Source organism: Parasteatoda tepidariorum, chromosome 11, assembly GCF_982258835.1.
Source record: "Parasteatoda tepidariorum strain Cologne lab strain chromosome 11, Ptep-v5.0, whole genome shotgun sequence".
Lineage (NCBI taxonomy): Eukaryota > Metazoa > Arthropoda > Arachnida > Araneae > Theridiidae > Parasteatoda > Parasteatoda tepidariorum.
The window spans coordinates 35,458,766-35,485,553 of NC_141765.1; the positions used below are offsets into that span (position 1 = coordinate 35,458,766).

Sequence of the window (26,788 nt, forward strand, 5' to 3'; positions counted from 1 at the left end):
TATTAACCAGAATTATAGTTTCTTTTACCTGAAATGTCATTACCAAACAGTACGGTAATTTTGCCATATTTCTACAGTCGCTTCCACAACAGCATAGTGAGCACTGAAGATTTTTTTAAAGTTCGCTAGACCTCTATTGAGATTCAGTAAAAAATTATAGGAATCTATACTAAAGTGATTCCATGACATTGTCCTGCAGCTTACTCAGGAACTTAGTATATATAATAGTCAATAAAAATTGTTAACTATTTATCTTAGTAACAAATGTGAATAAATAAAAATAATTTTATTCATATTCATAAGAAAACTCCGTAAGATTATAGTTTCTAACCGGAGGATCATCAATAAAATATTGAGTACACATTAAAATTAATATTCTTCTCTTGTTTTCCGGGCAAACATTCTTTTTATTTTTTAAATCTGAATACATTACATGCTATTAAAAGATGCGTAGGAATCTTGTTTGAAATATATTTGCCTTGTTGCTGATTATACTGAAAACTGATGATGACAGCTTGCAGGATGCCGTAATAAATGCATTCTGAATATCAAATCACTTTTCTCATAAATCTATATAAAATATATAATCCAATATTTGAAAATATGATACTTAAATCACTATTTTATTTGAATTGCTAGGTCGTTTTTTCACGAACAACTTACTTTTTATGCGAACACTTTTAAGTAAGGATTAAAAAAGTTTTATAGAATAGGAATTTTAGGAATAGAAATTTTAAGTGCATTATTATTTATGCATGCATTGTGCTTCATCTTGAATCTATTTTTCTTTCAGTTTAATATTTGCAGCTATGAACTAAATTAAATAACTCAGAAAGACTTTCCAGCAAAACTTATTCGAAAATAAGCAGATGTACATTATCAATCACTTTCAATTGCTCAAGAAAAAAAGGTGCAAGAAAATAAATGAAATAAATTTTCAAACGATTAGCTTAAACCGAAGTACTTTTCACTGTTTTAACTTATTCGGTTAAGGAATTTTCTAAAGAAACAATTGCTTATTCTTTCTTTTCTTTTCTTCAGCTCTAAGTCAATTACGTATTTTTTTTTTTTTTTTTTTTACTCTTTTATGCACTTATAGGCAGAAAACGACACTCAGTACGCCAAAAAGCTGCTTTGCCTTCGGATTTAATCCATAGAAGCAAAATCCCACGCATTTCAAGCCCACTCATCTGTTTTCATCGACCAACCCTCGTCAGCATCCCTGCGCATGCTCAAACATCGATCCAAAATACTGTTTAGGTACCAAAGGAAGCAAAGACTGAGAAATTTCCGATCTTTCATCTGTCAGCCATATTCTCTATTACAAAATCATTTCGAAAACAAATCAGCATCTTATTTACTTCCAGCATGTAATCAACAAATTTCAAACTACCTACTAGTATTTATTTTTTCACTGTCTAAACCTTTATGCAACCACTCTACAGGTAAGTAAAGAAATGCTTCCCTAAACATATACAGTACCTGATGCATGTTGGTCATTAGAAAAATATTACACATCTAAAATGAAATATTAAATCCAGAAATTCCAATCTGACTTTCTTGATCACCATAATATTATTTTGGCAATCATAAATAAAAACAACCAGTCTGCATAGGCCAGAATGACTTCGTGCACAGCTTGCTACCTGTTGAACATACTATCTCAGCTTTCACTGTTATTGACAGATGCAAATGCAATTATTTGCTCTGCTAAAGATAAACAATTGTTGCTTTCGGCAAGCAGAAGTTTCATTACGGATTAAGAAAACAAGTATTCGTTAACGTTTTAGATAATTTTGTTTTTAGATTGCAGTTAATACTTTAATTTTACTTTTTGTTTATTTATTTATTTTTTTGAAATTTAAGAAATTATATTTAAGAAATTTGCACTTTGCCAATAATATTTTAAAGACACTTTTAAATCATTTCCATCTTAACATAAGTGAAATTTGTTGCAAACGTTTATAAAAGTTTGCGCAATCAAGCTCCGGTATATAATACGTATAAGGTACGAATTCATATTTAAAATTTGAATCTTATGACTAATTGACAATGGATTATTTTAAAAAAATGTGAATATATTTCAGATATGACCAATTCATTAGAAAAAGTGTGTCGCAAATATATTTTTTAATATATATACAAATGTGCAAATATTTTTGAAATAAATTGCTGATGAACTATTGATAATAAAATAGGAAAATAAATCTCAACTGAAAAAAATCAATCATCAACTCATAAATTTTTTAAAATAATTTTAATTTATCACACATAGAAGAACTCTGCAGGAAAATATAGATGCATCAATATTATTAATATCAGGAAATTCTTTTCTTCTTAAGTTAATTCTTAAAAATGATCGATTGTTAGAGCTCTTCAAAATTTCCTTTAAATAAACTGTGATAGTTATGAAAAGCAATGAAATACAGTTCTTGCTTTATTGTATCAATACAATAAAGCAATTCATGCAAAAATGAAACAGCCCATGATTATATTTTTGTGGAAAGCACGTCATATTTACTTTATTGGTATTCATGCAAGTGCAGCTTGATTTTTAACTTTAGAGTAACTTGGCTACGAGCATGCTCAATCATAGTATCAAAACTGCTAGCATTATAATCAATGATATAAATTTACTAACAGTGCTTTTTTTAAATTTTGTTTTATTTATTTTGTTTCACTTTTTATTTCTTGATGCTCAGTAGAAGATAAAGTTTGAACTTGAGCAAAAGATAATAAGAAATTCATTAATAATAATATAAAAGATAGCTCTGTTGTTTCCTAACTAACTTATTTAATAGATCATTATAATTTTTAAAAAAAACAAATACTTATTGAAAATACAAGTTACTTATTGTATAATGCACTTAATAAAAATATAAATTAACTATATAATATTGTTGAAGTTCTTTGAGAAAATAAATATAGTCTATGTAACAAAAAAATAATACTTCATTGCTACTCATGTGATTTTACTTAAATTGTATTTTAAAATTGCATTAAATGGTCTAAAATCATATGTTCAAATATTAAAAAATTATTCTTCTATGAAAGAAGAAACGTATATTGTTAGCTAAGATCTTGAATTATTATACAGCACACTTCGTAAAACTATTCGATTTCTTTCTCAAACATAGTGTTTTTATTTACTCAACTTGAAGATTCGGAATTGCCCATATACACTTTTATAAGTGTTTATAAGGGTATGAAATGCATAGAACTGCATGAAAAATCAACTATATTTACTAATTAAAAAAAAATTAACGCATGGCACGAAACTATATCGTTCTAAAATTTTTAATTATCGTGTTTAAATTGGGATTCAAACAAACAACCTGAACATATTGCATTGTTGATGAATGTAGATGTAGACTGATATTGTATTTCATTTAAAGGTATATGTCATTGTTTATTATTCTATAAACCTAGTTTTTCTATATATTACATACATAAATGAGTTTAGAAAACTATGTTTACGTTTCATATTCTGAATATTTATCTCATATTACATCAGTGGTTGGATTTACATATACTGTATCTATATAATTTATACAAATAAGTTTAACTTATAACGGAAAATTACATATCTACCATTTTTACGATAAATGAAATGTTTATTTTACTTAAAACCTTTGTTTTAAGCTACGGTTGTAAAGTTTTGCATTTTTCCTCAGTTACACATGTTGTTTAAATTTCGTTTTTCATGTGTTTCATTTCGTAAAGAACTTTATCTTACATCAAACATCTACTAGTAATGAAGTACTCATCATACGGTTTGTAGTCACATAACTCCTATTTTTTTATAAAACAGAAACTTTATTCAAGATCCTATATCGAAAAATAATCTGCAGACTGAGAAAAAGCTATACAACTCGATTTATTATAACTAACTAATTAGTTTTAAGATGCTTATAAACCATAGAAATTAAATTTTAAAAAAAGCGTAACCTAGTAAACTGGAACGAGGTATTTAGTGCACATTCCTTTTATTGATCTTAAATCATATTTTCAATGTTATAGTTTTCCTTATTCTTAACATCACATACATATGAATTCTATATGCACTTGGATAATTTATTTCATGCATATTTTTTTAATTACTAACGAAACTAGATAACGATTCTCCTCTTTTATAAAGTACAAAATAATCCCATACTTAGTTAAATTTTTATTTAAATTATTCAATTTAAGATATATTTCATTAAGATAGATTTAAGATATATTCTCTTTTCTCCCGATTCCAATAATAATTTATGTTTTTCAGTTCTATTTATTAAGATGAGAATAATAGTAGAATAATAGTAATTCAAATTAGCAGTAAATTCAATAGTAACTGAAAAAATGACAAAAAGTGAATTAATTCATAAAAGTAAATTAATAACCCGAAAAATATAAAACATATAACGGGAATAAAAGCTGTGTGAATAAAAAGAACCATAACAAAATACACTGGCCTCCAAAAGCTCAAGTACAACCAGTTTTCTGTGTCTAATTTGAAAATGAGTCGACAAACATATAGATAAGAAATTTTAAAGAGGTGTAAAATAAAATTATTTTAATTAAATTGGGTATTGAAATTTACAAATATTTAAACAAAGACATTATCTACATCAAAAAGGCACATTTGGCAGAAGTGTTCCTTCTCAGAGAAAATAGTACATCGCAGTTTTATCTGCAAAATTGAAATGGAAAATAGGTCCTACAAACAATGTGTTGCTGCCTCGACTTTCAATGCTGTTAATTAAATTGATATACACGAGTTGAAGCGCGAAGAGCTGACCCTTGAACTAACTTATGCTACAACTATGGATGAAATCACAAAGCAGCCATTTGCTAAAGTAGTCACAAACATTCCCTATCGGATTCAGGTCTAAAGATCTTACTGGGCAAATTAATCTGGCTAATATCTTCTCATTCCGGAAAATCCTCGACAACATGAGATCCATGTGGCCGTACGCGATTTTCAAATCCAGAGGAGTTTAATAACCCGCTCCCTGTTTTAGCATTTTTTTAATTGATTATTGACATTGTTTTAGTTCAGGTAACAAATTTTAAGGGAAATAAAAATTTGTATTGTAATTGGAACCATCTTTAGACAAGATTAATATCCTCGAAAAAATAGCAAGTCGTTTTAACGACTCGCTATTTTATTGCCACTGAGTTGCAAATTAGCTGACCGTACGCTGTCGACCTTCAAAATGAAATCATAACCAACTGAATTCCTGAAAAGCAAACATAGGACTCCAAAAGTACATTTTTATACTCATTTTAGTTACAATGTTACTTTCAAAGTTATTTATTATATTTATTTATCCTTCCATCATGATACCTTCCAAGACCATAAAATTTTCCTTTCCTTAAGAAACAATTTTTCGAATTTTGGAACTAAGGTGGTTTGTCCTTAATAATAGATATTTTTAGATGAAAAGAGACAGAGAACCTTAATCACCTAAAAAAGTGCGAAAAATAAACCAAGATAAGAATATTTTTATCGAATTAATTACTCCGCCAGTTCTCCAGAACTGAAACTAATAAGAAATGTTTGTCACTGGCTTGGCAGACAAGGTGCAGCTTTGAGTCATCCTCCACGATCCTTACATGGTTGAAGCAATAGTTACTAAGTGTCTGATCTTCGGTGTCCACCAACTTAACTGGCTGCATCAAATTTCGATGCCAAATATGTATTGCAGTTATGATGGACATGTTTTTATAACTAAAGCCTATTTTTGTAATCTTTTCACTGCTATTTTCCACATAAAACTACGAAGCATTGCTTTCTCCTAAAGAGGAATTTTCTAACAAGTGTACTTTTTTAGTTATTCATAACTTAAATAGCACACTTGTTTGTTTCAATTTTTAGCATATTCCTGTGTCATTTCAATAAAAAAAAACTTTCTTGTGCTCATTTCAAATTAGATACTGAAAACTAGTTTTAAATTAACTTTTGGAGGCCAGTATATTTTGTCATGGTTCTTTTCACTCAAACAGCATTTGTTCCCCTTATATGTTTTTGTATTTTTCGGTATAGTGTATGATGTAGCTCATTCTGAGTCTAAATATATTATCCCCCCCCACAAAAAAGAAGCTTGAAGCATATATAAAATCACATTTTAAATTTTATAGTTTGTTTAATAGTTGCATGATCTTAAAGTTTGTAAGAATTATTTTTTAACTTTCTATGGCCATTTCGGAAACATTGAAATTCTAGATAACTTTAATCACCAATTGAAAATGAAAGCTCATTTATTTTTCAATGACGAATATTAACTGATCTTGCATCAATAAAATGACTTTCTGATTCTTACTCTAAATGCAAAAAGTCATGAGTTCTTACTGTTTTTCTTTAACCTTACCAGTAATCTGTATTTTTGTCAATAATCATTCATGTATTTTTTATATGTCCTTATAAGTTGTTGCAATTTGTCCATATTTTTATTTGTTTTTAACAGGATTGTCCTATTGTTTTTAACAGGATTTCTGTATTTTATTTCACTATTCTTAGTAGTTTAAAATAAGAAGGTTATTTTTATAAAAAGTTATTTTTGCCTTTTCTTTTTAATTTCGGATTTATATTAAAGGAAATAAATTGGTTTGATTAATTTAAATACATCTCATTTTGTGAAATAAAAAATTTAAAATTTTGTGAAATAAAAAAACGTTTTACTCTAGATCAAATACGAGGCGCAAACTTCTATGACTTTTGAGAAATATTCATACTCTGGTAGACAATTAAAAACTAAAGCTTTCGGAATTTTTGGTAACTTTACCAACATTTTAGAAGCCTCCGCATAGAAAAGATGGATTAAAGTAGTGTTTCATATGAACTTTTGAATCATTTACGTGTAGTGGTGTGAAAAGAAACTTTAAATCATATTTAAGAAACAAAAAATCGCGTTATTGAATATAAACTCAGCTACGACTAGAAATTTTTTGTAAAAAGTTTAGAAAATTAGCATCCCTTCGAATGAGATAAATCAAAATCGATTTGGCTAATAGTGAAGAGTTACAGAAGTTTTCATGTATCAATAGTACAATTTCGTTATTATACCTATTTACACGTCAGACATTGCTATATCAACAAATAAGGCATTTATCCTTGTTTTTTTCCAATGATAAATCCAAATCAATAAAAATTTAATCAATCAATGGAGCAAATAGTTTCAAAGCTGCAAGAGTTTTTGTATAGACGGGGAAAAGTAAACTATAATTTGCATACTAAAAAAAACTTTGTTTCTTTTAAATTGCTAGTTCTATAAACTTAACTTTGATTTTATTTGTACATGAGAAAGTACGAAAAGCAACTTAGCACCGAAAAGTATGAAAGAAACAATTCTTCACATATCTAGATAGCAATCTCAGACGCGTAAAAATATCTAAGTCAGTGAAAGGAATACAAAATTGACCTTTTTATACAAATAACGTCTAAACTTTTAGTCCTGTTGACTCGTGATAGTCTTTATTCCTTTCAGCTTATTAAAATACATCAGAACAATGCCTTAATTGTTCAGATAGAAATTTGTCAAATAAGAACCATTTTTAACTAGAGTCTATCAAAAAAAATATAAGCCTATTATTACTTAAAAATTTAATTTAATTTATTCACATCACAGGTTAGTCTAAATACCTTAAGTTTTAGCCAATAGTCTATTGATTTTAAATATATAGGATATTCAAATTAGACTATTATTTGTTTCGGAGCTATTTTGACACAATTTTGCTCATTTTTGATAAACCATTTTCTAAAGGGTTCATTGTGACTTATGAAAAGGAGTTTCCCCTTGTTCTCCTCGTACAATATAAGAAAACTTACTAATAATTTAGACAGTATCAGGGAAAGAAAAAAATAACTGCTCAAAGTTGCCTTATTCATTTATTTGTTGAAAATATTAAAAAAAAAGGTTAAGTAGTTTGTTTGTTTGTTTTTTTAATTTTTAATGTAACAATTGTTAAAAAGAAATAAACATTTTCTGGTCCATTTAAGAAAATTATGAGTCTTTTTAAAAATTATGAAATCTTTGAAAGAAATAAAATTTGTGTTGATATAATAACTATGATTATTTTTAAAAATCTTTTTAACTCTATTATTTCATTTTTGATTTAAATTATAAGTAAATAAGTTGAATTGTTGGTTGAAATTGTTAAGGCAAAATTGATGTAAATAAAAATATGTAGTTATTATCTTCTGTACTTTTAAATAATTATTCCCTATGTATAGTATATTAGTTTTGTCGAATCTATGTACTCTAAAGTAATAAAACTGAAAACTATTTAAATATTTAATGCCATTTAGCGGAGCTCATTTAATGCCATAGCGGAGCTCATTAATTTTGATATCTAAGGAAGGTTGTGAGGGGGAGTTGGTGAAGACCTATTATTACATACATTTTTTTTAATTTTCTCCCTTATTTTATTTTTTCTCCTTTGTGTCTGATTTGGGTTTTGTATAACATCTATGAAATCTTTGGTTCCAAAACTCAGCTCAACTACAACCTAACTCCAATATCCATTATCTAACTAAAATCTTCATTTTCAGGGTTTCGAAACCATGCAAATTGTAAATGGTTTCAAAACTGTAATGGTAAAGAAATGTTCCCAACCGTGAACTTTATGGTTAATTGGATGGATAGACTGCTACCTATTATTTTACTTTAAAATTAGACTGAAAATTCTAACAGTGCATGGTTCAAATTTGAGACTTCTATTGAGGCAAAAACATGCTATTTGGCTTTACTTGTTGTTGTTGTAGTTAATTTACGTCGAACTAGAGCTGCACAATGGGCTATTGCCGAAGGTCTGGGAAACATCCCTGAGGATGATCCGAAGACATGCCATCACAATTTTGATCCTCTGCAGAGGGAATGGCACCCCCGCTTCGGTAGCCCAACGACCTGCACGCGAAGTCAAGCACTTTACGGTAGAACAGTTTAACGAGGACCAATATCGCACACCCTCGAACCCTACGCAGACTAATCCAAGTGGTCATACACCCGCACACTGACCACACCCAGTGATGCTTGACTTCGGTGATCTGATGGAAACCGTGTCTTAACGATCAGTCCACAGCAGGACATTTGGCTTTACATTAAATTAGACTAATTATCCCGATAATTAAAAAATGTTCAAATGAAACTTTTTTTAATTTTGATATTTATATCATAAGGAAGAACACAGGGTCCGAAAGTGAAACATCAATATAAAAGAAAACGTCTTATAAAGGATTACTCGAAATTTTCAGCTGATTATCCCTAGATACCCCGATAATTACAAAATATTAAAGTGAAACTTTATAGGTTTTTCTTTTGGTCTGATAAGATACCCATTGTCCAAAAATAAGACTATCCTGGTAAAAACATGTTATTAAGAATTACTATCAATTAGGCTAATTATCACTAATTACTCCTATTATTACAAAATATCCTGATAAATACAAAATGAGGAATTGAAACTCTTTTAGTTTCTTTTAAATTTCATTAATATACCACGCGATCTAAATTTGAAATCTCAATCTGAGTAAAAACGATTGAAGTCTCCAATTTTGAACACGTTTACTTAAATTTAAATATATTAGTCAGACATAAGTCATTTTTGAAATCAACGATACACAAATATATTTATATAGGAAAACAACTCATGATTCACTTTTTAGATTTAATTTTCTTTTACAAAAAATATAACCTGATTTGATATATTCAAATATATTCCACAGTCAGAACTTAAGTGATTTAAAAGTATGCTGCAATGAAAACATGCCACAAAAATAAATATATCTTAATATATATATATATATATATATTATATTTTATATATATATATATATATATTATATTTCATATATATATATATATATATATATATATATATATATATATATATATATATATATTATATTTCATATATATATATATATATATATATATATATATATTATATTTCATATATATATATATATATATATATATATATATATATATATATATATATTTTATATTTCATATATATATATATATATATATATATATATATATATATATATATATATATATATATATATATATATATTATATTTATATATATAAAAGACTAGACTCAGGCACACTGTCTGATGCACGCCATTTTAAAGTGTCTAATTAAATTAAATTTAAAAAATTGCTATTACTAATAAATACATAGGTCATTATTCTTTACCATTACGTTACGTTGTGCCACTGAACTATACCGTGAATAATTCATGCAATCATGCAAACAAAGGACTTGAACTGCAAAATGATGGGTAAGAAGGTATGGAAAGAGTAGAAGAAGGATAGGGTACAAATTAAAAATCTCACTGTAAAGAGATGATGCTATATTACAATAAACATAATCTTTGCACAAGAATAAGAATAGTTTTCACAATAGACAATGCATGAAAAAAGAAAATAAATTTTACTTGAAATACTTTTTTTAGCTTTCAATCTGAATAAATGTAAAGTTCTATTATTTAACATAAATGATTTAAATAAGCCTTTGTATTGCTCTTGTTTCTCTCTACTTTTAAGTATGTATCATGAATGTACACAATTTTGGACTTCAAGAAACTTAATTCTGAAATGTTTAGTGAACCTCCAGGTGCGATCTAAAAATTTGAAGATTCGCTTAAGCCACTATCCAACTCTCTCTAGTTTCTCACTCGGATTGAGATCTGGTGATTGTGAAGGCCATGACCTTCTCTTTTGACTTCAAAGAGTTGATACGCAATTCAGATGTGTGTTTAAGGTCATTACCTTTTTGGGAAAATAGAGTACAATGTTTTTTTTTGCTCTAGAAGAACCAATATAACAAATAAAGATATTCTGGTGCATGTTTCTGTCCATTGTATCCTTCATTTGCACCAAATATACAAGTCATCATCCTCCAAAAAACATTCCATACCATTATATTACCTCTGTGTTTCACACTGTGACCTTTATAACTTTCAAGCATTCTTCCTCCAAAAATTATTTTATGCATAAATTCATCATTTTACTTCGGTTTATAACTTAAAATGTTCCATTGACTTAATGTCTAATTTTGATGAGTCTCAACCCCTTATTTCCACATCTAAAAAACGGTTTTTGGCCATGAATTCGAGAACGTATATTTTCTCTAAGCGGTCACTATTTTACCACATCAATTTGAACATTTTTAATTTTTTTACTTTACTTTCCAGAAGTCTTCTATTTCACTTACTTATAAATTTAATTTAAATTTTTGCTGTACATTTGAGACATCCAGGACGTAACCGCAAATGATTTATTCTCTAAACTCTAAAATACGTTACTCTAAAACGAGTCAACGTATACGTGGTACTGGGTCTTGGAATTTTCAATCGTTTAACAATTTTTGCACAGATAATTATATCTATGCAAAAAAGTAATAAAATTTCTAATTCCTCTTCTAATAAAATTTGTATTTTTTATGCAATTCAATTGTATATCTTTATCGTTTCTTAATTTAAAGAATTTTTATGAACTTAAAAGCTTAACATTACCCTTTTTTATAACCTTAAAAATAAAGATATAATTTTGAACTACAATGTGCGAAATGCAAATTAATGTTAATATAAACTAATTTTTCGAGATACAAAAAAAATTTTCAATTATGTAAAAACTATAAAAATAGTATACATTATTGAAAATAATGCATTTCCGCAACCACCCATTGTGGGCCAGTGGTTCATAATTAAGGTTCCGCAATTTCGTGATCGATGGCCTGATTGTGGCAAAGTGGACAATACTGCGCTCATGCCGCCTTTACTTCCCAGCCAAGCTGGTACCAATCAATATGAAGCTGGGTGGGCTTTAAGTCACCATTGGGAATCAATCCCCAGTTCTTCACAATGGCAGTCCAGTACCTTAACCACTAGGCAATCGCGCTCATTATTCAACATACTTACCGAAATTTAATCTGAAAAGTGGATAAATTAAAATTGATTTCATGTGAAACCTGTCTGAACTATTCAAATGACTGCTCAACTCGCACTCGCTAAAACGTTTGTTTACATTTTCAAATAATGTAAGCTTATAAGATCTCCGAATTAAAGATTTTGATTACAAGTTGTTTATATACATCAATGAAATTTCACAATATAATCTAACTTAACACTTATTTGAGTTTTATAACGTAAATCTTAAAGATGGACTAAACACAGACTATTATGATAAGATTATGTTATATATCCATTAGACTGCAAAGATTTTTGCAGTCTAATGGATATATAATATAATTGGGGGAGATTTGGCAATAATAGATATGAACTTGGTAGCAAGTATATTCAAGAAGATAACTCAATTTCTTTAAGTCTGAAATAACACTGTCCTTGAATTAATACAGTCTAACTTGGTAACTTACTTTACTGTTTTTGGTAACATATTTTACAAATCATTTACTTTAGATCCGCACGTGAGAAATAAGCTTTTTTTCTCACTCTATTTTATAATATACTTATTTTACGTATTTGTTTAATTTATGTTTTTTTATACATTTTATTGAAATAATTTTATCGAAATGAATTCAAACTAATTTTTTCCTGCACCCCGTCACATTTGTATTATTATTTTTTTGCTTTGGCAATATTGATATGCTTCCAGAAAGTACCTTTGAAAAAGCATAACAATGTGTTACATAATACGGTGTTACATATTTTAGTAATTAATTTATTTTTAATTAATTTATTTATTTTAGTGTATGTTAAATAAATATTTTTCATAAATATTTTTCTTAATTTTCAATTTTAACTTTTTGATTTTAAATCTTCCTTTAAGCTCTAGAATAATTTTTCTAATTTTTTTTTTAAATTTCTATTTGCTATACGTATATTATATATTTTATGTTCTATATATTTAGCAACTTCAACACAATTTGTAGTTCAACAACTTTTCTTTTAAAGTAAATTCCATACCTTCATTAAATTAAAACAATTAAATGAAAAATTGTAAGATAATTATGTTATTTTGACATATAATTTCTAATAAAAAAATATTTTTGAATTGCTTACTTTTACATTTGATTTGTTCTTATTAAATTTTTGACTATCAAAATATAGTTGAAAATTTCATAAATATGTTATACTACGTATGATTTCTTTCTGCTATGGACAAAAAGACTTTCTTTGAGACCAGCTAATAAATTCAATAAATTTAAATTAAAAATGTCCTTACATAAAACTGGAAAAATAGTTAATATAAATGTTTCTTATGTTAGCTTTCTTTATACTTATCATCTTTATAGCTTTGAAAACGCAAATCACTTCATCTAAGTTTATTTTAATAAATTTAATGAAATTTAAAAATCTAAAATATCGATCACTTTTTGCATGAAAATGAAAGTCATTTCAAAAGGCCTAGCTTGCATGTTTGAAATATTCAAGTTTAAAATATTATTCATTGAGCAATGGAAAGGTTGTTAAACAGTAGTTTCGTATATAGTCTACAAAAATGTTTACTAATGAATTAATAAGGCAATAAATTGTGATAAAACATGATTATTTCCTAATTATTAAAAAAAAATTCACAATAAATAATTAAACTACTTAGGGCTGTTACATAAATACCACCCTAAGAAAGATATTACAAAGATATCAAAATAAGTAAGAAATGTTTGAAAAATCATCATTAGTTGAGACTTTTAACTGAACAAGAACACGTGTGACAAAGAGACACGCATAAAAATACACTTGTAACAAATAGATATTAAACGAAAGCAAAAGATAGAGGATACTCAAAAAGCAATGTAGTGATTCTGAAGATGAAGTTAGAGATAGTATTGAAAAATAATATTGATCACAATTTTCTTTCTAACCTTATTGAGAAATGGATAAACTGCATGAAATATAAGAAAGGAGCTCGTAACATCTGTTCCAGTGTCCGCAAAAATGGCAATGTAGTTCTTGTTTGTGAAATTTATTGTTCTCAGATAAATAACTGTAAAATACTTAGTGATAACATAATTGATAATCTTCACTTTTAAAATGTTCAGCGTAAAAAAAGTTATTATCTGAAATATTGAGCTTTGCCGATTTCTGTGATCATATACTAAGAACATCGTCCAAAATATTGGTTTTATGCTAAAAAATATTTATATTGCCAACACAATTTTTTTACAGTGAACTAAATTAATAAATTTAAAATAAATTTCAGGATTTCGTTTATTAAATATCTTATCAAATTTCTTTTCTTTAAAAGAAATGAAATTTGTGTTGATATAATAAATATGATTATTTTTAAAGGTCTTTTTAACTCCATTATTTAATTTTTGATTTAAATTATCAGTAAATAAGTTGAATTGTCGGTTGAAATTGTTATGGCGAAATTGATGTAAGTAAAAATATGTAGTTATTATGTTTTGTACTTTTAAATGAGTATTATTCCTAATGTCCTATATATAAGTTTTGTTGAATCTATGCACTCTAAAATAATTAAACTCAAAATTATTTAAATATTTAATGTTATTTATACTTGAGCGGAGCTCGTTAATTATGTTATCTAATGAAGTAATGCTATGGTTCTACATATTTCATTTAACAAATTCCGCAAAGAAAAATATATGAATAACATCATTTGCTTTACGGACACATTTACTATCATTGTTCTGATTATTTGATTTCAGATAAGCACTTAGGAATATCATGTATCTTTGTCATGAATACACATCAATTTAGGTAAAGAAAAAAGTAAAGATTCATTTTAAAAGTAACGTATATCCTTGAGATCAGGGTCACTTTCTGTCAATCCCAGTGAGGGCGAGTTGGTAAAAATCTATTATTACATACATTTTTTTATAAGTTTCTCCATTATTTTATTCTTTTTTTCTTTGTGTCTGATTCGGGTTTGGTATAGCATCTATGAAATTTCATAAAAAGAAGGTTATCATCTGAAATATTGAGCTTTGTCGATTTCTGTGATCATATACTAAGAACATCGCCCAAAATATTGGTTTATGCTAAAAATATTTATATTACCAAAACTTTTCCTGGCATCATATGTGTAATAATAAGAATTCCTTTATGTTAAACTTCACTCCAGTTTCTCTAAACGAGATGAAGAAATCATTTCATTTATCCATAATCATGATCTATTTTCTTAATCAATCGTTATCTGCACTAAAGTAACGGGCTCAAACTTTTAATAACTGCCTTCATGTTAAGGTATTTTTTTATAAAAAAAAAGTACTCATTAGAGCAGAAAAAGTACCCAATAAGTACTAAAATTTTGATTATAGGTTAAAACATGGTAGTTGTTGAAAGGATCAAGTCACGAACCCTTGCTTATGCCTTCAGAAAAGAATTTAAAACTTGAAGAAAGATTTCTTGTGACTTATTTAAAATGACAATCAATACTCTGAAAATGCTATATATTTGGAAAAAAAACTACAGCTTATGATTTTAAAAAAAACAAAAAAGATGGGACTAACGTCGTCTCATGATCCATGACATCATCAGTAAAATATAAAAAAGAATTATCAATAAACTGCTACATTGCTTGTAATGCATGATTTAATTTTAGTTAATGCTGAAAAATTAATTAATATAGAACAAAACTTTATTTCAATTTTTTAAGAGAAATTTCATTTACAGTCTCTATAACTGTTACAGAAAAGAATAATTTTCTTTTCACAAAATAACAGCTTTTAAAGGCTTTAGCATATTTTTTTAATTCAACTAATTATCCTTAATTTATGTCACTTTATTAAATTAGAATAACATCATATGGTTTTTAAAAAATAGTATAGTTTTTTTAATGTTTAAGTCTTCTAAGTTTTAAGTTTTTTATTTTTAATGCATTTTGTGCCCTTCCTTTCTCCGTTTAACAACTGAAATATGATCATTCATGGAAAAAATTAAACTAGCTCGTTCTGCATCAAATATTAATAATTAAAGAATTTTAAAATTAATACTTTTAAAAAATGAATAATAAAAAATGTTTCAAAATGTATAATATTAATATTTTAAAAGTATATTAATATTTTAAAAGTAATTGCAAGTATTATAATAATTAATTAAAATAAGTAATTATAATATTTTGAAACATTGATTTTATAAATAAAAAAGTTAAGAAAATGTCTTTACTGTAAATGATTAAAAAAAAACAAGGACGCATAGAACGAACACATTAACGAACTTCAGTGACTGAGTTTACAGCTCGATGAAGTAGCACAGTTTGATAGATTTTTTTTTTTGGTCGTATGCCTGTTTAGGCAGTGGGGATGTGATTGTTCCTGTTTTTTTACAGTGGCGCCATCTATGGCCAGGAGTTCGACTTCTGCCACGCCATTCACAACCCGTTTATAGGGCGGGTCACATTCACACACAAAGGAGAAAGGACATAGAACACACAGAGAGAGAAAGAAACATCCATGCCTTGCCCGGGATTCGAACCCAGGACCTTTCTGATGTAAGGACAGTTCCCTGCCCCCTACACAGGCCGGTTGGCGTTTGATAGATTATTCTCAGAATATGAGCTTTTTCAAGCAACGGGAAATACATTAAAATATGGTTCTTTAAATCGATGCTTCTTTTTTTAACTTTATACTATTACAAGGAGTTTTTCTTTTTTTTTTTCATTTACTTAAAATGAAAATCGAGTTTGAAAAAGACTATATCACTAATTATTTTTTCTCCGAAGTAAATTTAAAAAACTGATAAAACTAATGAAACAATGCAGAGGAAATGAAATGAAGATTTAGATTCCATATCGAAAAAATATCACTTGATGTGTTTGCTATATTCCCGGTATTTTTATTGCAGCTTTTAATTAGATTTTCTTAGAAATTTACAACTTTGCACTTACAACTCATTACAATTTTTCGTATTCAAGTAGAACACTTATCTACTTCATTATACAGTATAAATTAGTTTATTGACGAATCATATAACTTCCTTATCTAGCTTACAGAAAGACATTGGATTTCAGGTGTAAATAACAGTTTTTGAAACTGAAAACTACTATGGATAGTTAAAAAAAAAAAGCCTTACGTTAATTTTGTTCTTATCCGTTGATTTAAAAATTTATATAAAGAAACAGCATACTTATAAACCTTTCATAACTTGTTTATTATCAGATTGGGAAAAATATATTTTTAAGTTGACATAATATTTCATTTATTTTCATAATAACAAGTGATTTTTTTTTTCAGATAAGAGCTTAAGCCAAAAAAAATGGCAAATGCAAAAGAAAGAAACGGAGAAAAAGATTCCAGTGCTGAAACTTCATCCGGAAGCAAAGGTACTGCTGCTACTGGAACAGTACGTCCTAACTGGAATGTCATGGCGGTAAGAGGAAAAGTTACAGACAAATGTCTATGGTCTGCTTGCAAAGCTATGACTGTAGGATTTCTTTGTATAATCATTGGGGCTGTTATGGCTACTTTAGGTTTTTATACCGATCATTTATCAAAAGTAGAAGAGACAAAAGGTAACACAACTGTATGGGTAAAAAATGAAGCTAAAGATTCTAACTTAGGGTTTCTCACATACTTAGGACCAGTTGTAATGGGAATAGGTGGATTTACAATAGTGGCCGCTTGCGTTATGACATTTGAAGCTCGGGATACAGCAGCCAAAATCGTTCCAATATGGTTCAAACGCACAAGAATCCATGTAGTTTCTGGCGGAAGTGGAAGTACTCCTTCTGGTAGATCCAGCAAAGCTTCATGGGAAAGATTTCTTTCACAACAAAGAAGCAGTGAAGATACAGCAGATACTCGAACAGCGGTAACTCAAGCTTTAGTGAATTTCAGCAAATATCTGCAAAACAGTGTTGATACAAACAAAATTGCCTTGAATCAAGCAACTACGAAAAATTCTCAAAACATTGGGTTAAGAAAATGTCCCTCTGAACCCAGTTTAGCTAAACTGCAACGAGATCCTCATGGTAATAATTTTCCAGAAGCTATAACGTTATTAGAAGCAAGCACACCCCAGCCCTCGCAACGCACCACTTACGGAGGTGGTCTTAAAACTATTACTGGAGCTTCAAAGCCACAATTACTCTCCGTGGCGCCTGATACATATCGACAAGCTGTATCAATGGACTGTCCGAGATCCTCAAGAATACATGGTGAAAACGATGAAAATGAATCGGTGGAATCAGCAACAAAATCTAACCTCCAGCCATCGGATATAAATAGGTTACAAACATTGACTTTCCAAACGTCATGTGCTACTAGCTCAAGTGGTTCTATGTCAGTAGATATTTATCTCCCCCAAGGAGCTGTCACTCTAAAAGTGCATGATGAAATGAAAAATCAAAAAAGATCTCCTCTTAAACCAGAGTACTCTGATGATAGCAGGTGTACCAAATTCAGTCAACACAGTGATATGCATTCGTTTGGGGACGATGAACTTTTTTTATCAACTGATTTAGATGACAGTGTCTTCACTAATCAAGAACTTTCTTCAACCCCACAAATAGTTCTTGATTCTTTGGAATCAAAAGGTAATGATCAATCAAATCAGAGTTATTCAGACAATCATTCAATTTCTAGCAAAGATAAAACCACTGTTGAAATGTGGGCATCAAAATGTCACACTTCATTTAGTAATACTGAAAATAAATCAGAATCCATGGAAGTTCAAACACCAGGCACCTGTTCAGTCTACTCCAATTTTTCTACAAATTTTTCTTTTGACTGTTCAGAAAAGGACTCTCCAGGTCTTAGTATAGAATCAGTGATTTCAAATCCCTTTTCATCTCGCATAACGAGTCAATTTTCTCCAACGCAAACTGATATGAGTTTAGTAAATATCAGTTCTCTAAATTCTATGGGATCTTCACAAGATATCAATTCACCACTCGTATTTTGCGGAAGCCCTTCTACCTCTGATGCCTTTGATTACAGTCAGGAAACAATCGCAAAAGAGAAAAAGGCTCAGGAAAGTATGAGTGCTATGAAATCTCATGGTGGAATGAAGTATGAAAATACAAAACGTAAAGTTCACTCAGTCTCTGAGTCAGTTCGAAAACACGTATCGATTACTTTAGAACCAGATCAAGTTGAAAAAGGACCGAAAAGTAGCCCAAGAAAACACAGTTCTTTGGAATCAGCTCAAATACAAACAAGATCCCAAACTAGAGCTTCTGGAAGTCCAAAAAGACATCAACATTCCTTAGAAAGCTGTAACGTAAAAATTCCTGAGGATACATTATTTGCGTCAACTCAACGATTTCTTAGCCCCAAGCCCTCATCTCCAACTTTACCATCACCAGCAGCTTTTTCTCCAAGGAAAACTAGATCTGAAAGTCTGCCAGAAAGAAGAGCACCTTCCATCAAAAGATTTCCTCTTCTTCGACAAGGTGCTTTAGATTCATTTGCTGAAGAAGGGGGATCAACGCATAGACTAGATCGCTCTCAAACTCAAATTTCCCCGAAGGATCCATAATTACTTAAAAAATCTCTTTTAACTAATTTAATTTGTTACTGGTTCTGTGATACACTAAATGGCAAAAGTGACTAAGATAAATGTGCCAAGTCCATTTAGATTAATATTTTGTCTTTTAACATCTTTTGTCAATTTTTTATCAGTAACACTTGATGTAAAGATCACTAGTGTTAAATATACCTGAAATTTGATGTTACTTATATGAGCAAACCTCTATCTAAAATTGATCATATTATGTGCTTTAAAAACAAAGCATATTTTTTTCCATATTTTAATATTATTGATATGAGTTTTTATTACTCTTCAAAAAGACTTTTTTCAATCAAAATCACATCCTGTCCATCCATTTTATCATTCATTTTTAAAGAAAGTTTTTATTAACTCTTTTTTTAGTACTTTACCTTGATGCGTTTTTTAAAAAAAGTGCTCACTATGAAAAACTATTACAACTTTGACCTTTTTATGAAAAAATTTCTGCATGTTAAATTGACTGTGCGTTAAAAACTGTTTAAAAAGCAATATCGTTTTAGAATTTTCACAAAAGGATTCATGGTAAAATTCAAAACAAATTTTCCAAAAACTATTACTTTTATACATTAAATTACTTTAAAAAATATTTCGTTACAGAATTTTTAAAAAATATTCGTGATAAATTCGCAGATTTATTTTCCAAGAATAATGATTCAGAAGGAATAAAAAACAAATCAATGAAATCGCATAAAAATTACATCGTTCAGAACAAATCAAATGCCATTAAAGATTAATTTATCATCAAATTATAAGAACTTAGTAATTAGAATATTTAGAAAGCGATATTTACGAAGGTGAACCAACCCTTAAAAATAATTTAATATCCCTTCCTTTTATTTTCCTCCTGTTTTAAGAAGCTCTGACTCATGTTAGTGCGTTGACTATCATTGAAATCAAAACTAATTTTAATGACCTTATCTAAATCATGTTTAAAGTCAGCATAGGTTTTAAAATGACTAATCACTATGAATAAAATAATATCTAGTTTACACTTTAAAAAATTCCGGATGAAATCAAATTTTACGGTAAAAAGGTAGTTTTTACCATAAAATTCCCTTTCACCGGAACATGTTTAGGAACATAAAATCTAATATACCGTAAAATATTCACTCTAATTAAATAAATAACTCTACTTAAATATCGCTGTAAAAATTACAGTATAATATTTTACGTAAAAAATTGATTTTACGGTAATATGGATTTGGATGTTGGATGCTCCAAAAGTGCCGATACTTTATACCGTATTTTGACCCGGAATTTATTAAAGTGTGGTAATTTTACTTATGGAAAACTATAATGAAGACAGAGTTTATTGTAAATATTTAAGAATAATACAATTAATATATAATCCATGTTGTTAAATATATATATATGTACAAAATACAAGCAAATTTCAAACTATTGATGTTGAAAATGTAAGTTTTATCATGTTAAAAATACAGATAAAAACTGCTTCAGTTCCTTACTAATTTTATATTGTATTAAATATTAATAAAGTGTTTGTGTTATAATTTGTAAATCTTCGGCAATTTTTAATTATTGATGTTGAAAGTATAAAGTATATCGTGTAAAGAATATTGACAAAAACTGCTTCAGTTTCACAATAATTTTATATTAGATCATATTAAAGCACTGTTATTGTATTTTTAGACATTCAAATATTTTTTGTAGCAGCTTTAAGATATGCTTTTTTGCTTCGAGCGCTTTATTTTTCAAAAAAATACGTTTTATTTATAATTAGCTAAAACATGTTTCTAATTACTTGACTTTTGCGTTTTATTTTACTTAATAAACTAAAGCTATGGCGGATCAAATTGCGCCTTTTACATTTGATTGTATTCATAATGATATAGTTTAAATTATCGCCGTCTATAAATGGCATTTTTAAATATTTTGGTCATTTATAGATAGATAATGTTAAAACCGTAATTAAAAAACTGATTTCAAATATGAGTTTAAAATTTAATATTAATCCTAAATATTGAAATTTTTAATAATTCTGTTTTTGTGAACTTGTTTAATGATAATTTTAAATGTCAATGATAAAAAGAAATTAAAAAATGTAGATATCAATACAAAAGATTGTACAAAATTTTAAGTTTATTAATTAAAATCTTTAATTTTTGAAATCAAAGCACTTCAGAAAAAAAAACAAAGATTTCTTCAGTTGATGTTTCTTCGAATAATTTTTTTTTCTCCTTGGAGAAATTTTTTTTAAATTATGCACAAAAACTTTTTTTAGCAATTCAGGTGATAATGCTTTTGTTAAAAAAATAATATTTTCAGAATTAATGATTACACATTTTCAGAAATAAAATTCTCGCTTTTGACAATTCAGTAATCCTTAAGCAGTATTTCGTTATAATTTTGAAAATCATTTTATCACGAAATTACGTGATTTGTGACGAAACGCGAACTCTCAAATATATGACAAAAATGTTTCCTCTACTCGAGACCTCATCGTAGTGAATTTTGAGAGATTGATAACTGGAATGACAAAACCAGAATAAAGATTAGACAATCAAAAATAAAGTGACGAATTTAGCTGACCGGCTTGTATTGTAGACAAGGAGTCGACCTCATACCATTTAGATCCAGTATTCGAATCGCGCTTCGGGTATGGGTGTAGTTTCCGTTCTATTTGTCCTTGTTGCGTTGTGCCACTTATATGGATCCCACGTCAAAATGATTACTAAAATTAGATACATTAGACAGTACTTTACTTTTTTTTGGAAAAAAAATCAAATGACGAAATATTTTTTTTTAATTTTGACTAAATTTATTTCCTTTAATAAGTGACGATAGTTATTTCATCACTTAGACGAAATTTTTGCTCGAAGCAAATGCCAGGAGACGGTTTTGTCAAAAACAAAGAAAGTTTCATGATATTTGAGTATCCGTTTTTACAGTGCAGGTGTTCTAACATAAAGTAAGACCTTTTTATAATTATGTTTATACTCAATATTTCATTTAATTCTTCTTGTTGAGACATTTTAGTTAGAGCATTCATTATTTGTCAATAATAAATTCTAAATACTCAATTACATATTTAGTAATTTCAACGTTGCGAAATACAAAAAATCTTTATAACTCTTTTCAGATAAAGTACACCATGGACTTTTAATTATTTTAGTTTAAACGTAAAAGATTTTCACTCAAAGTAATGTTATTACCAATGGAGTCATTCCAAAATTTATTTAGAAGACATAGTTAAGACAATTTCAGCAATTTTAAAAAAAATTATTCACTTAGTACCACGTTTAATTGGCAAATTAATAAAGTAATTAAAATTATGGAGCTTCGATTATCAAAAATTATGCAATTTAATTAATAAAACTTATTTTCTAAATAAAAAAAAATTACCATTATCTTAAAATGACCAATTTATGAAACTGTGATTATTATAATACATATCTAAAAAAGTTTAATTTTAAATGTGTTACGTAATTAGAAAATGCACAGTTGATGCATTTTCCAAATAAATAGAAAATGTATTCAGTTTTTAAAATATTTAAAGACTATAGTAAATTTGTTAAAGTAAAGTGAACAATAGTAAAAATTACAGATTTATCTTTGTTAAATAAAGGATAGTTTATTTTAAAAAATCACATCGCATAGGTTTCTGCAATATTTTAAAGCAATGATGTACCTACATCTCCTGGAATTACTATAAATGACATATTAAGATAGATATTAATTTCTTTCTTTTATGCTTTGATTTTGTTTCACATTTTAAAAATATTTCAATTATTTACAATTAACAAACAAGTCCATTTAGGAACCCTTTTTTTAAATTTGTAGCTTACTTGCAAAATGCTTTTTTCTCAGTCATAAAATATTCAAGTTACAATAAAAAATTTAAACTCTAAAAAAAAACATTTTTACTATCTACTATCTGTACCTAGTTAAAAAAACATATAAAAATAACAGAACAGTTTCAATTTACGAGCTTTATAATAACACTCAATGCCTTGAGTAAACTGTAGCTATAATTGGGGTAATTTCTTCCCCTTAAAATATCATGGGGTAGGTTCCATAAAAAGTCCGTATTGATAATATTTTCGCTGAACTTTATTTAAATCTTTATTTAAATAGATGAAGAAAAAAAATCGGATTTTTGAGTAATTCTTAAATTTAAGAATAAACTTAAATAATGCTTTCTTTAATAATTTTTCCAAACATAAGGCATTAATGTAGCAAAAGTTCAGATACTAATATTAAATTTAACACTATTTCATTGGAAATTGAGTTGGTTTATTAGCATCTATCCTAATTAAAAAGAGTTTTTATTTGAATTTTTTTAACTTTCACATGGTAACATATAATAACAAAACAGTGATGTCACGGACTTTCTTAAAGCATAACTTGCGCGCTTGTGGTATCGAAGTATGTATTTAATGTCTGTTAAATTCGTAGTAAATAATTTATAGTTTACTAAACATTTTTACTCTTGTAATTAGTTTTTAAATGCGAAACTATAATAAAAGTTTAGGTGAATAGAAGCAAAACTATCTTATTTCTTGCATATACTTTATAATAATACTTTATAATAGTGAAAACAAATATTTGTTAGGAGTAACAAAAATTATTTTAAGTAAGTTTTAAAAGAACTGCTATCATCAAAATAAAATTTTAAGAATAATTTTTTTCTTTTTTTTTCTTAAGTTTTGAAATTTCCTAACTGAAAGAAAAATAGATTTATGTATTGATTATTGTATTGTTGTGACAATAAGGAGCTTACAAATATACAATAGAGTTACGTAATAATGACAGAGAGATTTTACAAAACGTAACGATTTCCCCTTACTCCTCACACTATTTAAGCTAAGGAGTAAAAAGTAAGATTAGCATTATTGTTAAAGTTAGACAAACTCTATGCACAAATATCACAATCCTAATAAAAGGCGGAAAACTGAACTTACTGATCTTAACTGCAACGGGGCTCATTAATATTTTTATTTTCTCAGCTGTAATAGAACTTCACATTTGATTTTAAACAATCAACAACAAGAAAATTAAATTCAAATTATTTTAGAATTTTCTAACAGAATTAGCTCTAAATATGTTTTAATTCATAAAATTGTTTTGGTGGTTTTTGATAGTTTTCTTCATAATATTTTTGGGATATAATATTTTTGTACGTTTCTGAACTGCTTCAAAATAAACTTCTATGTTTTATAAAACTCAGACTTTTTTTAATAATTAAATATAATTTATTTAGGAATAAAATATAAAATTTAAAAATATTACACAACGCTTTTACTTTTTGTGTATGACTCTCAAGCAAAGTAATGGTAATTGCTTGTTTTCTTTTCAACGAATTACTAAATCAAGCAAATTAACGAGAAATTAGATTTCTCAATTGCATATTTTTACACATTCCTCCCCATAAGGTATATTTGATTCAAGTTCCATTTCCAAAGTTAAAATGTATGAATAATTTATTTTTACGAAAAAAGAAATTCTTAGGAAGTTAAGTTTTGAAGGGAAAAAAATAGCAAACATTTAAGTTGGTTATTTGGTATCCCAGTATTTTTTCATTATTTTCTAAATAAAATATAACGAATGAAAGTTTCAGAAAATATCTCGACTGTAAAATTTCACACAAATCTGACTTAATATTTCGCGTCTGGAATTTCACAAAAAATTAAATTTTCCATAATTTGAAACCTCTCCTTTGTAAGGCCTTATGAAATTCAGAGCAAGAACTCTGTCCCAAATTGGTGAGTAAAACCAGTAGGGAATGTTATAAAGAAACGTATAATTTATTATCTAAATATATCACCTATCATTTTACTAAATTTAATTAGATTGTAGAAAATCATGCATCACGAACATATTTAGAATCTTTAATTGTGTAAAAGATTCGAAAAGAAATTAAATGTTCTTCAATGCAAAAGCTTCTATCCAAGTTTGTAAAACGAAATATATTGAGTAACATAATAAAATATTTTATAATTTATCTTTCATCCATTTAAAATATTATTATATAAGTGCATTATATTTGTTTGCGCAGAAAGTTTCTGATCACTTTCAGCAGCTTTCAATGCAAGTTTTTATGTAAAAATTTCAACTAAGGTTAATTTCCAATATTAAAACAGAGGTAATTTTTTCTGGTAATAAATAAATAGTAATAAATAAATAGTAAAATAAATAGTAATTTAAAAATAAATAAATAGTAAACGCAAATGCAATTATGTTTTTTTAAATGCATTACAAGCCTTGCATCGTTTTCTGGTAAAAGTGCTTACTTCAAATATCCTCTTTTAATTGAATATTTATTTTTATATAATAATTAAGCTTAAGTTATCAATGATGTACATAAATTCATATAAATAGAAAATCAGTAGATGAAAAAGCTCGTAGTTTTTCTTACTCAAATAAGTTTTCAACACAAATATATTTTTTAAGTTAACTAATTCCAATTTTTCTCACTGTGATTATGAATTGTAAAAAAACTTATATTGTGCCAGGTTTTATGATAATGGCGCTGAATGCTCTGCACTTGCAGAGAATAGTTATAATTATACTAAATATCAAAATTTATATGTAAAGCACAATATTTATACATTAGCACTAAGATATGCTTTCATCTCCTTAACATATTTTTATATAACATTTAAACTGCATTTAATGGTGACATTTACTGATCTCTGGTTGTAGGATATGAAAAAGTTGTAGGATACAAAAAAAGCTGTAAGATACTATAAATAAAATTAATTAAATAGTAGCTATTATTTATGCTGATTTCATTAAACCATTGATAAACTGCTCGCCTATAAAGAATTCTGTCCACAATTATTTGCAAGTTGATTTCATTTAAATACTCAAGTAGAGTTCCCTAGTATACTCCTAAAAACATCTGAGTTCAATTAAATTACATCTCAGAAAATATTTTCATTTTGAATTTTTAACTCTTCTTTTACAATAAATAACTTAAAATAATTTTGGCTAAGTATTAGAATATGATAAGCAATTGTTTTGAAAAATACTTAATATTCCGTCGATTCTCATCTCTGTTCAATACTCATATTTCACTTTGATTACTTCATTTGAACTAAAAAGTCAAAAATAGAAATGTAAATGTACTTACTTTCAATACTTCGAAATAGAAATTTTTAACTGTTTCGAAATAAAAAGATAAATCTCCCCTCTCCTTAATTGTCCATTATAGTTTCTGAAATAATAATTACGTAACATTTTAATCATTTTTTAATGAAACAAAATTAAAATTCTCTTCAATATTTTTATGTTAACAATAGAAGCTTATTTATAAACTTTTCCAAAAATATCGTTTCTTTAACACAGATATTTTTTTCAGCTACGCATTTTTAATCATAAACATCAATAAAACATAATAAAATC

The 26,788-nt window shown here is 27.5% G+C and overlaps 1 protein-coding gene across 1 annotated transcript; it reads left to right on the forward strand.

The window, feature by feature from the left end:
- The first annotated feature begins 1,234 nt into the window (after positions 1-1,234).
- LOC107443690 (uncharacterized) lies at positions 1,235-20,942 on the forward strand. The gene is made up of 2 exons (XM_016057638.4): positions 1,235-1,445; positions 17,149-20,942. Exon 2 carries the CDS (start codon positions 17,171-17,173, stop codon positions 19,391-19,393), a length of 2,223 nt encoding a protein of 740 aa, XP_015913124.1. The 5' UTR covers positions 1,235-1,445; positions 17,149-17,170; the 3' UTR covers positions 19,394-20,942.
- The last annotated feature ends 5,846 nt before the right edge of the window (positions 20,943-26,788 follow it).